Below are 12,613 nucleotides of genomic sequence, written 5' to 3'. Positions count from 1 at the left end.
AAAATCGAAACTTCGGCAAGTCGAGAAATGGGAAAATAAAAACAGATTAATTGCGAAATGGGAAAACTGAATATTTGGCAACGTCAAAATTGAAAACTGAAAAATCGAAAAACCCGAAAAATCGAAAAATTAAAGAATTGAAAAATCGAAACTTTGGGAAGTCGAGAAATGCGAATATAAAAAAAAGATGAGTTCACAAACCTGAAAACTGAAAATTTAGAAACGTCAAAATTGGGAAAAATTAAAGATTCGAAATATTTAAAAATCGTAAAATTGAAGTGGACAAAAATTGACACATCTACAGTTGAAAAATCTAACGAAAGGCTTATTGATAAATCGCTTAGAGTCGATATTGGCCTGAGCGCTCTCTGGTCTGCAGATCAAACAAGTTCTCAGGCGACGATCTGTCTGGACCGAAATTTTCTCGGGTTCTACGAATCTGCCTTTATTTTTCTTAAACGTCGTCAAGTATGCAAAAAACGAATTTTTATTCTGGCGCCTCCACCATTTTTACCTAAAATTTAAAAGATACTCAGATCCTCCAGAAAACAATCTATCTGGACCCAACTTTTGTCAGGATCACGAATCTTCCTTTATTTTTGCTGTAGTTCATCAAAAAAGGGAGAAATACAACAACAACTTACACATATTTATTAACTAAGCAAAATTTTCATATCATAGTTCATAGGATGGACCATCAACGCTGAAGCTTAGTCAAAGTTAAAAATATCTAAAAAAAACACAATACAACGTAATGTAGCGCAAAACATTCGCAACCCACCTGTTCCAGAGTCGCTTGCCCCAACGCATAATCCTCAATGTTCAGTCTGCTTTTAGCATTTTCCAAAACCCCGAACATTTTCGACAAACTAATATTCTTATCACTAATATAATAAGTGATTAGTTCCTGATGCTTCTCTTGTTGCTTGGCAGCCGGGAAATGCTCCGCTATAAATTTTTCCACGTCTTCGAAACCCTGTAACGTCTCACCAGCTTCGCTTCCCCTTTTGACTTTAACAGTGAGGGTATAACCAGCCGCGAATTTGTTCTTCAGGTGCTGCAAAGACCCGATACACTTGAAGTCCCCGTTCACCATTATGGCCAGTCTTGTACACAGAGCCTCACACTCTTCCATGCTATGTGAAGTGAAAAGAATGCACTTGCCGCTGTCCCGAATCCCGCAGATGGCGTTCCAGAGATTTCGTTTTGTCACAGGGTCCATCCCTGAAACACATATATAATTTTTTATAATACATAGATAGAAGTGCATAGAAATTGTAGTACCTGCTGATGGTTCATCAAGACAAATAACCGGAGGATCTCCTACTAACGATATAGCAGTACTAATCTTCCTTTTGTTCCCCCCACTCAGTTTCCTGATTCTCTTGTTCAAGTGTTGGACGAAGTCAAACTCTTGTGCTAGTTTCTCTGCGACGTACTTGCACTCACTGAGGGGAATCCCCCGCAAAAGAGCGAACATAATCACGGTTTCTTTGGCTGTGAGGTCAGTGAGAAGAGCGTCAAACTGTGGACAATAACCAATGACTCTCTGGACTTTGGTCAGTTGGGTCTTCACATTGAAATGGTGCACCCACGCATTTCCGTACGTCATGCTAGTATCACCCGTGATCATCTTGAAAGTGGAGGTTTTCCCAGCTCCGTTGACCCCCAAAAGACCAAAACACTCGTACTGGCCCACACCAAGACATATCGCGTTCACCGCTAGGAACTTCCGGTAGTACTTGGTCATGTCTTTCAAGACCAGATTGTACTCTTTCAACAATTGAGCTTCAGTAGTACCGCGTATTTTTTTCTTCTCTTCTGCTACGTCGTCGTCTTCGTAGATTTCCTTGTCGGGAGGTTCTTTCCCGTAGTTGCGAAAAACGTGGTACTTCAAGTTCGCCCAGATTTTGTACTCGGACGCAATGAGGGAAAGCAAAAGTAGTACTCCTAGTGATAGTGAATATAGGACGTTTTTACCAACTCCGGGACTCACCCATTTGAAGTAGCTCTGCTCGCGTTCTGAAATCCGGTCAAAATTTTTGACTCCACTCGAGGGTACTTACCGCAACAAAACTGCGTCAGTGCTTCGGAAACGTTGTTAACGCAAGCCGAGTACCAACAATCATCTAAGGTGGCACCTTCTTCGTTCTCTAAACAATTAGTGACGAAGAAGTTGCACATTTTAGTGGTGGCGTAGGTGACGTAGAGGTCTCTTATACTGGTAGCGAGGGAGTAGTGCGGCATTATAAGAAACCCCCAGTGAAGAGCTTCTGCCAGGTACTTTAGAAACAGGCTCGGAGCGAAGAGGATTTGTATCACCAGGAAGGCAGTAACCCCTACAAAATCGTTAGCGGTAGTACCAACTCGGCTTCCACTTACCGCTAAAAACGCTAAATAGCGTCATCCGAGTGTACCCCGTTGAAGGAATGTCGAACAAATATGACGCAATATACATGAACGGGAGCATCGCGACGCCAAAGCACAACAATAGGATGAACATTCTTCCTATAAAACGTAGTTAAATTTGTTTCAAATCGCTGGCAGAAGCGACGTACCCAGTTCTCTAGTCCCCGTATAACCATCCTCTTGGAACAACAACAGTGTCAGCAGAAGTATCAAAATCGTTACAATGAAAGTCACCAAGTCACAAAGAAACGAAGTCGTCCAGAAGATGTAGCTCTCCACACCCGAGGCAAACTGCAGGTGTTTGGACTTACAGACTCTTTCGCGGACGCTGAATAAAATATAGAACGAAGACACAAATGCCATACTGAAGGCAATATTGAAAGCTAACTGGAAACCCATTCCGCTTCCTTTCAAGAGTCGCTGCAGCTAAAATCGTGCTTTGTAGTGTGGTCTTAGGGAAAATTTTTACCTTTGTGTCCGTCGTAAAAGGCAGCGGGTAGTTGGCAAAACTGAGACTGTGGTTTTTTCCTAGTACCCCTTTGTAAACACAGTCTAACATGAGCCCCAGAGCTAGAGGAGGTGTATGGTAGGGGTTGTTGTTGAACCATGCTGTCAAAATGGTCTCGTTTCTTTCGTTTTGGGTGAAAGAGGCACCAACGAGGTACCGCCTTTTGACAGTCGATGGAATAGCGCTTGACTGTAACACAACAATCAGTTTAGCTCGCAAGGGTCAAGAACGTACCAAATCTAGCATGGTTTGGGTAATACTCGTGACGTTTTTCACTTGGTGACCTTTCACACTCTCAAGGTACGACCTACTATAAAAATCGTTGAAGTTGCTTTGGATTAGTACCACCGGATCGTTGTACGATTCTAACGTAAGCGGCAATTTCGGTAAGTCGCTCGTTTTGTTCTTATCCATATTCCTACTAACAACTAGTGCGACGATGAGAAAAGTAACCGGAATCAGGACCTGGATCAACTGCAGCAACCGCGTGCGTGCAACCGATAAACATTTTTTCATGAACATTGCCAGAAATTGGTTTTTGATCAATGCCAATCCAGTCAGAGGTCGCACTTTTTTGGACAATACTTGAAAATGAAACACAATCAAATTGTTCCACCGAATCAGCTACTTACGACTTCTTTGGAAAGCCAGGTTTGTAGATTTCGTTCTAGATTTAGTTTCCTTCACCGACTCCACGTTCGCTGATTCGAGGTCACTACCAACTCTAAAAACTTTGCGATATTAGCACGTGTGAGTTTTTGGCAACTAATTACTTCATGAAGACATCTTCTAGGGTCGCTAGTGAGATGCCGTAGCTGCGAATCCCCAAACTTCCGGTGTTTTTCTCCAAGTCGTCGAGCATGCTTTCGAAAACTGCCACTTGGTCTTCGCCCAACAAGTAAACAAGCTCGGACCCTATATTTCTAAAAACCTAAAACACGGGAATCACCCAACTGGAATTTGAAAACAACATCAAGTTACTTTTATGTCAGGAATGTACTTTTGTAGCAGCTGCGTGACGCAATTCGAGTCGCAACTTGACAAAGTATCCAAAATTAAGTGGTACCCCGTCCCGAATTTTTTCTTGAGGAAGAAGCTCGACCCGCAACACTTGACAGCCCCATTGGCCATTATCGCAATCCTGTCACCTAGAATATCCGCCTCGTCCATGTAGTGCGTCGTCATCAAAATACATCGCCCGATTTTCTGCGTCTGGAGTAAATCCCATAAGGTCCGTCTAGACGAAGGGTCCATTCCGGCTGTAGGTTCGTCAAGCAAAACAACTTTGGAGCCCCCACATAGCGCTATTCCGACGCACAACTTGCGCTTCATTCCGCCCGACAAAGTATTCGACTTCTTGTCAATTTTGGCCTCAAGCTCCAACAACTCTGCGTATTTCTCGATCTCCTTTTTGATTTGGCTTGTGTGCAGACCCTTCAATTTACTAAAGAAATACAAATGTTCTTTGACTGTGAGGTCGTCGAAGAGGATGTTGTTCTGGGGACACAGACCCAGATTGGCCCGCACGTGCTTCATGTTGGTGCGTATGTCGAAACCTTGGATTAACGCGGTACCTTGGGTCGGCGGGATGATTCCGGTCAGGATGGACATGGTTGTGGTTTTGCCGGCACCGTTGTGTCCCAACAAAGCGGTGATTTGGTTTTCGTAGATGTTCAACGAGAGATTGTCAACGGCCACTTTTTTGTCGAAGACTTTGCGCAACCGCTGGATTTGGATTCCGAGGTTTAAGTCCGATGGGTCGTTTTCGGAAAATTCGTTGCGTTTGGGGGGTGGATTGCCCACGTTTTCCATGATGAAGACTTGCTTGGGGCGGCCGCACCAGTAGGAGTAGGTGCACGGGAAGTACCAAGGTTGTGGTGTTCCGAACTCTCCGGGATACACAGCTTCGACGTAAAGAGCTATGAACAGGTAGATGATTGCGTCGATGACTAGCATGACCATGATGAGCCCGAGGGTGAGGGTGTCGTCGGAAGTGACGGGTTTCCATATGTTGTCCCACTGAATCCCTAAACTGACTATTAGTTGGGGAAAATACGACCATGAGGTTTACCTTCACTGGTACTTTCATACATTAGAAAAACTTGAAGACCGTACGCCATTGCGGTGTTCGACCCCAAACTAACAATCAATTTCGTGAACAAATTCAGCTCGTCGTATTTTCGTTGTAGGAATAAAAAAGGGGCGTAGGAGAGGAACCACAACAAGCCGGCAACAGTGGCAGCTGTGTTCGCTTTGGAGAAAAACACGGTTACGGAAAAGCAGAACGTGATAGTGGCACAGATGTACAAGAATAGGAACAAAAACAGTATCAAAGGGTTGGCGTAAGTGAAAACGCTATATGAAGTGTGAGGGTACCACGACATTGTCAACAAAACCGATATACACGTTATAGTGATGAGAAGGAACGACAAACACTTGAAAAACCAAGCCATCCAGTGAAGCCAATTGGGCAAACCCATGATTTTCATAGCTTCCTGAAAGCGTAACTCGTATTAGAAGATCATGAAGTTATGGTGGTACCTTCAGCTGCTTTTCTTTCTCTGACGTGATGATCTTGACGGTGTTGATGCACGTGTAGACGAAACTCAGCATTACGAGCATTCCAACGAAGCTTATCAAAGCTGGAAGTAGAGGATCCTCTTTCCAGCTGGCAAATGGAAATCGTTGCATGCGCAATACCGGCATCAAAATTTTTGGTTCTGGTGGAAACTTCATCTGGATATTATCCATTTGAATGAATAGTAGAAGCTGCGTTACTACTATTTGTAGCGCTAAAAACCCTTCCCAGTAGTAGTCTACAAGGCAAGGTTTATACAATGGTGGGTTTGTTGTGGTGGTTTACCAGGTGTGGCCCCGGTGTTTCGGTCCCACAGTCTGGGACCCGGAGACTCGAAAATCGGGTAGAGTAAGTTGGTTCTCCAGTCCCGAATATCGAATAGTTTATTCAGCTTCTCTGGAAGTACCGCGGGTTTTAAAGTACCTTCCCGTTTTAAATTTGATTATCTTACCTACAACAGTGTCACCATTGGTTATATTCCTGTCACGAAAGTCTCCTCGGTTTCTAGTTTTCATAACCTGACCACCTGGACTTCGCAGTTCGCTGGGGAATCTACTATTCACTTAGAAAACTGACAATTTAAGTCAATATTTTACCTCAACGAAACCTCCACCTTCTTCGGGAGCTCGTTCTTATTGAACAAATCATCATCGAACTGGATTCCAGCCAACGTGTACCTCGAGCTTTCTGTAAGAAAGTGGTGTTCCAGTTGCTTGGAATTCGGGTAGCCTTTAATATTCGCGAAGACCCCTTTGAGCACACGCATGGCTTGATCCAGAACTCTGTTAGACGTAGGCGAATACACAAGCATGTAGGTCTCGGTACCTTCCGCTTCCGTGGTGTTCTTTTTTTGTTCCGGGAAAAAAAGTGAAGGTATGGGGCTGAAAGGTTCGTATTCTTGTGCTGGCGTCTCCAGAGGGTCTACTAAACTCCTTAGCACAACCAGTAAGACTGAAAAAAGAACGGGGGCGGCTATTTCTACTGTCGTTTGAAGCGGCTTGCGATACTGGAGCTTCCAGTTTTTCCACATGAGGAGGAGAAACTTGTTCATTTTGGGGCCCATGGTGTGTTTTGGGAAGGAGTTTCAAGTGACGTTGTCAATATTAAGATGTTTGTGTCACTGATATTTCGAGCCATGGAAACGGAATATCGAAGAAGTTACAAAAACGGTGTATTAAAATAAAATTTATTTAACCTAAGATTAAACTAAATACTGGTTTATGTAAGTACTTCACCGCTGTAGTTTCGTGAAAGTAAGGAAAATCTGAAACAGACATAACCTGTTCATCTGCCAGTGAACACTTCTTAAACGTACCTGTTCTAAACTTGATTGTCCTAACGAGTAATCTTCTATATTTAACTGTTTTTTACCTTCTTCTAAAATTCCAAACATCCTGGACCACGGGATGCTTGTATCTACTATATAGTACGTCAGTAGTTCCTGATGTTTTTCCCTCTGCTTCGCTTTCGGGAAATTCCGCGCTACAAAATCTTCTATTTCTGTGGTGTCTGCGTCATCTTCAAAACCACGAGGATACTTCTTTATTTTAATAGTTAACGTACACCCTTCCGCAAACATATTCTTTAAATGCTGCGTGGACCCTAAACATTTAAAATTGCCGTTCACCATTATGGCTATTCGGGTACACAAAGCTTCGCACTCTTCCATGCTATGCGACGTGAGTACCACACATTTCCCTTCATCCCTCACTTTACAGAGCGCATCCCACAAGTACCGTTTCGTCGCAGGGTCCACCCCAGCCGTCGGTTCGTCTAAATAAATCACGGCAGGATCACCAACCAGCGCAATCAAAGTACTCAACTTCCTCTTGTTCCCACCACTCAACTCCTTCACTTTCTTATCCAAGTGTTGGTGAAAATCAAAATCCCGGGCCAACTTATCAGCAAGGTACTTGCAATCTTTCAATGGAACCCCTCTCAGTAAAGCAAACATCGTCAACGTCTCCTTCGCCGTCAAATCGTCAAGAAGAGCATCAAACTGTGGGCAGTACCCTATCAATTTCTGCACTTCTTTGACCTGTGTTTTGATGCTGTAACCTTTAACCCAAGCCTCCCCGAACGATGTTTTAACATCTCCAGTTATCATTTTGAAAGTTGTGGTTTTCCCAGCACCGTTGAGCCCTAGTAACCCGAAGCACTCGAACTGTTTCACCCCTAAACACAGCCCATTCACAGCCAAAAGTCTCTTGTAGTACTTGGTCAAGTCCTTCAAGACCAGAACGTAGTCTTTTTGGAGCTGCGCATCTGGTGTGTTGTGAATCATGTCTTTTTCTGCCTTGACGTCATGGTCTTCATTGGGTACTTTTTCAGGACCTTTTTTGTGGTAAGTTTTCACGGGTTGGTTGATGATTTTCGAAAAGGGCTTGTAGTCTATGAGAATGAGGGTCACAAAAAGAAGCAAACCGACGAGGAACGAGTAAGTGAAGTTGCGACCTATTCCGGGGGTTTCCCATTTGAAGTAGTCCGGTTCGCGTACTGAAAACGCGTTAGTACTGGAAATAAATTTTTTGAAACTACTAACCACAGCAATTATCCTTGATGGCTTCTATTTGGTTTTGGTGACATGCCCTATCCCAACATGCATTTTCGGTCATACCAGGCGTGTGCTCTATGCAAGTTTTGACAAGGAATTTGCACATTTTGTTAGTAGCGAAGGTTATGAAAGAGTCTCGGATTCCTCTAACGAGGGAGTAGTGGGGAAACGCCAGCAAAATCCAGTGGAGGTTGTTCCCAATGTACTCCAGGTTGAACACAGGTAATAATAAAATATTAATCACAAAAAAAGCCCCAACACCTGTAAGATTCGTATGACTTGGTGAATCTTTGGTGAGTGAAGGTACCTGTGAAGACATTGAAGAGGGTCATTCTCGTGTAGCCGGTCGACGGAAAATCGAAGAAATAGGATGACAGGTACATCACAGGGAGCATACAACAGCCGAAATAAAACAGAATAAGAAACAATCGTCCTAAAACATGACTACTTAGTTTAAAAAGATGGAAGAAAGTACCAAGTGCCTAATTCGTCTGCTGATCTGAAGCCCTCTTCCTGGAAACAGATTAGGATGATGATGATTGCTATTATGGTCACTATGAATGTAACGAGGTCACACAAAAACGACACCATCCAAAAAATAAAAATTTTGACGCCGGACACAAATTGTAGATGTTTTGATTTGCAAACACGTTCTTTTACGTAGAATAAGACATAGAAGGAAGAAACGAATGCCATGCTGAATCCCATATTGACCGCTACCTGTAAACCCATACCACTACCGCCCTGTAACCGTTGAATCTAAAATATCAACAACTGGGATTTGTTCTCGTTGAGTGTGAAGTAGTTACTTTTGATTCGGTTGTATATGGTAGGGGATGATTCACAAAGCTGATGCTACTCTGGTCACCTACTATTTCTTTAAAAATGAGGTTGAGCACAAGACCTAGAGCCAAAGGTGGAGAATGGAATGGATTATTGTTGAACCATGCTGTAATAACTGTAATCAAGCCTTCATGCGTAGCATCAAACGTAGCCCCAACTATGTACCTCCTTCCAACCGTTGCAGGAATTGTTTCCGTCTGAAACAAAGAGTCAATTTTGACCTTTTGGGTCCTTTGACGTACCAATTTTAGCATTGTTGAGGTGATATTGTCGACTATTTGAACCTCATGTCCCTGTAGTGTGGCTAAGTACATTTGGGAGTAGTTACTGCTCGCCAGTTCTTCCACTAGAGTAACGGGATTGTCGTACGTATCTAACGTAATAGGAAGACTTGGTAAGTCCCCTAACCTATTGGAATTTCTGACAACTGTAATGGTCATCACGAGGAAAACCACAGGTATTAGTATTTGGACGAACTGTAGAACGTAGGTCCGAATAACACACGTGGTTTTTTTCATTAACATTGCCAGAAACTGGTTTTTGATTAGTTGGAGGCCTGTTAGAAGCACGATATTTTCCATGGTTACTGAAAGTATAGTTTCAGATTTAGAATTCAACACAGCGTGATTGAAGTTATCACTTGCAGTTTCTTGACTCTCTGAGTGGATTTTCACGTTTTTGAACGATTTGAGTTTGTATTTAATCCTGTGCCAAAACCGTTTCGCGTCAGGTACATCCTCCGGGTGACTTAAGTTGTAGTTTTCTTCTTGACCTAAATCTGCTCCTACTCTAGAGATTTAGTACGTCAGGCTAACAGGTTTGTGGTTACCAACGACTTACTTCATGAAGACCTCTTCTAACGTTGTCAGTGAAATACCATAGCTGCGAATACCCAACTTGTCGCTTTGTTGCTCCAAATCCTGCAACATTTTTTCGAAAACGGACGACTGGTTTTCAGCCAGCAAATACGTGAGCTCGGAACCTACATTACCATGGATCTACAATCAGAATCGCTATTAGTGTACACCACAATCGATCTACGTACGTGTATATTGGGAATGTGTTTTTGCAAAAGTCGCGTAACCTCTTCAACCTGACACGAAGGAGACTTGTCCAAGATAAGGTGGTACCCAGCGCCGTATTTCTTCTTCAGGAAGAAACTCGACCCACAACATTGCAACTCCCCAGCAGCCATTATAGCAATTCTGTCAGCCAAAAGATCAGCTTCGTCCATAAAGTGCGTCATTAACAATATAGTCCTCCCGTGCTTTTGCTTCTGTAACAAATCCCACAGTGCTCTCCTAGCCGATGGGTCCATCCCGGCTGTGGGTTCGTCCAGCATCACCACCTTCGACTTCCCACACAACGCCATCCCCACACACAACTTCCTCTTCATGCCCCCGGACAGCGTCGACGATTTGGTGTTCGCCTTTGGTTGTAGTTCCAGCAACTCCACGTACTTGTCAATTTCTTTATTAATAGCTTGCTTTTTCAGTCCTTTCAGTCTGCTGAAGAAGTACAAGTGCTCTGTGACGGTGAGGTCGTCGAAGAGGATGTTGCGTTGTGGACATAGACCCAAACTAGCTCTTACTGCGTTCATGTCTGTGGTGATGTCGTGACCGTTGATAATCGCGGTACCACTCGTCGGAGGTAACATCCCAGTGAGCATAGACATGGTTGTGGTTTTCCCAGCACCATTGGGACCCAGCAGAACGGTGATTTCATCGTTGTACATGTTTAGAGAGAGGTTGCGGACGGCCGCTTTAGTACCGAACACTTTTCGTAGATTTTTGATTTGGATACCAGGGGCGAGGTTTGATGGGTCCTTTTCGAAGAATTCACCTTCGTTGGTAGAAGTGGTGGAAAAATTTTCGTTACGGTTGTACCGGGACCGTCCACGCCAATACGACGCAGTAAAAGGGAAGTTCCAAGGTAGAGGAACTCCGTATTCGCCAGGGAAAACGCCTTCTACGTACAATGCGATAATGAGGTAGAGGAAGGTATCGACGATCAACATCATCATTATGTGTTGAAGGGTTAAACTGTCGTCAGAGGTGATAGGTGATGCAATGTTTGACCACTGGATGCCTAAAACGGTCCTTTGACACACGAATAGTGCTAAAATGGAGCGTTTACCTTCATTGGTGCCTTCATACATCACCATCAATTGGAATCCAAGCGCCATAGCTGTGTTGGATGCAAAACTTAACAACAATTTGGTGGAAATCGTCAACGTGTCGTACCATGGCGCTACGTAAAGATACGGACTGTACGAAACAAACCATATTAAACCAGCAACCGCAGCAGCCGTGTTTGCTTTCGAAAAGAACACACTGACGGCGAAACAGAAAGTAATCGTAGCACACATGTATAACATCATGAACACCAAGATAACCGTGGGGTCGGAGTAGGTAAAAACGCTATAATCCGTATCCGGGTTCCACGGTATCTTCAGCACCATGACAATCAAGACTACCGAAATTAGAAGAAAAACAAAAGATTTGACGAACCACGCCGTCCAGTGCAACCAGTTTGGCAAACCCATGATTTTCATAGCTTCCTGAAATTGGACTTTAGCGTTAGGTGTAACAACCAGTGGACGCACTTTGAGTTGTTTTTCTTTTTCGGTTGTAATGACTTGAACAGTGTTGATGCAAGTGTAGACGAAGCTCAACAGGATGATCATCCCTACAAAGTATTCCAGGGTTTTTAGTAAAACGTCGTTGATCCAGCTGGCATATGGAAAACGTTTCATCTGGATCATCGGTAGGAGCAGACTCAATAATTTGCCGCTCAGTTCTTCGAAAGTAGCTACTTCTGAGTATCCACTTATTGCCAGCACGTAAGTCAAAACCATCTGCAGCATTAAAAATCCTTCGTCAAAATACCCTACAAATTTTCATACAAAGGGACAAGTAGTTCGTTGGTTTGATAAATCGGACGCAAATTAACTCTCTCTAAGAAACAAACCTACGTGGTATAGCTCCGGTGTGGTTGTTTGGTTCCTCGGGAGGTTGATAAACTGGGTACAAAGTATTAGTACGCCAACTATTCTGACTGGAGCTCCTCAGCTCGCTGGGGAATCTAAAACCCATCCTTGAATTTTTCCTTTGTGTTTACTCAGTGGGTTACCTAATCGACACCTCCAAGTTATCAGGAAGCACGTCCTGATTTGCCAGCGAATCGGCAAACTGGATGCCCGCCAACGTCATCGTGGCGTTGGTGACAACAAAATGGGCTTCCAGTTGTTGGGAGTTGTCGTACCCGATTACGTCCCCAAAGATCCCTTTTAGTACGACCATGGAGCGCTTCAGAGCGGTGTTGGTAGCCGGCGAATACACCAACTCGATCTTTTCTAACCCCGTCAAGGTGAAATTTGGGTCGGGTACTGATCCATTGTTGCCTATGGGACAGTGGAACGGCAGCACGCAAAAAGGTTCGAATGTTGTGTCGGGGTATTCCTTAGGGTCCAGGACGCCTCGTAGCAGGACTAAGAGTATGGAGAAGAGAACCGGGGCTATGATTTCGACTACGGTTTGGACGGGTTTGCGGTACTGAAGGCGCCAGTTTTTCCACATGAGGAGAAGGAACTTGTCCATGTTGTTTCCTCTGGTTGCTGGACGCAAAGGAATGTCAGCATGGGTGATTGCTTGGTTTAATAAAGTGATAACAAGACTCCCATGGGGTTGACGATCTTAGGTTTTAAACTGTCGTGACACTG

General features: G+C 43.9%; 2 protein-coding genes across 2 annotated transcripts; both read right to left on the bottom strand.

Annotated features, from left to right (window-relative positions):
• Window positions 1-643: 643 nt before the first annotated feature.
• On the bottom strand, window positions 644-6,596 carry LOC135139406 (phospholipid-transporting ATPase ABCA3-like). The gene is made up of 16 exons (XM_064069623.1): window positions 6,092-6,596; window positions 5,947-6,047; window positions 5,781-5,891; window positions 5,459-5,733; window positions 4,989-5,412; window positions 3,899-4,944; window positions 3,691-3,848; window positions 3,550-3,641; window positions 3,152-3,501; window positions 2,879-3,106; window positions 2,559-2,835; window positions 2,383-2,508; window positions 2,067-2,339; window positions 1,285-2,022; window positions 782-1,224; window positions 644-730 (listed from the first exon to the last, which is right to left on the bottom strand). Exons 1-16 carry the CDS (start codon window positions 6,556-6,558, stop codon window positions 698-700), a joined length of 5,142 nt encoding a protein of 1,713 aa, XP_063925693.1. The 5' UTR covers window positions 6,559-6,596; the 3' UTR covers window positions 644-697.
• Window positions 6,597-6,602: 6 nt separating this feature from the next.
• On the bottom strand, window positions 6,603-12,567 carry LOC135139407 (phospholipid-transporting ATPase ABCA3-like). Its single transcript, XM_064069625.1, has 14 exons — window positions 12,025-12,567; window positions 11,867-11,976; window positions 11,498-11,781; window positions 11,029-11,452; window positions 9,938-10,980; window positions 9,733-9,890; window positions 9,533-9,681; window positions 9,135-9,478; window positions 8,859-9,089; window positions 8,532-8,808; window positions 8,357-8,482; window positions 8,038-8,310; window positions 6,811-7,991; window positions 6,603-6,759 (listed from the first exon to the last, which is right to left on the bottom strand). Exons 1-14 carry the CDS (start codon window positions 12,489-12,491, stop codon window positions 6,727-6,729), a joined length of 5,100 nt encoding a protein of 1,699 aa, XP_063925695.1. The 5' UTR covers window positions 12,492-12,567; the 3' UTR covers window positions 6,603-6,726.
• Between the last annotated feature and the right edge of the window lie 46 nt (window positions 12,568-12,613).

The sequence above is a fragment of the Zophobas morio genome, unplaced genomic scaffold, assembly GCF_036711695.1.
Source record: "Zophobas morio isolate AGI-343-1 ecotype UQ-CSIRO unplaced genomic scaffold, CSIRO_AGI_Zmor_V1 ptg000031l, whole genome shotgun sequence".
Lineage (NCBI taxonomy): Eukaryota > Metazoa > Arthropoda > Insecta > Coleoptera > Tenebrionidae > Zophobas > Zophobas morio.
The sequence above is the reverse complement of the archived record's forward strand: the minus strand, read 5'-3'. Positions and strand labels throughout refer to the sequence as shown.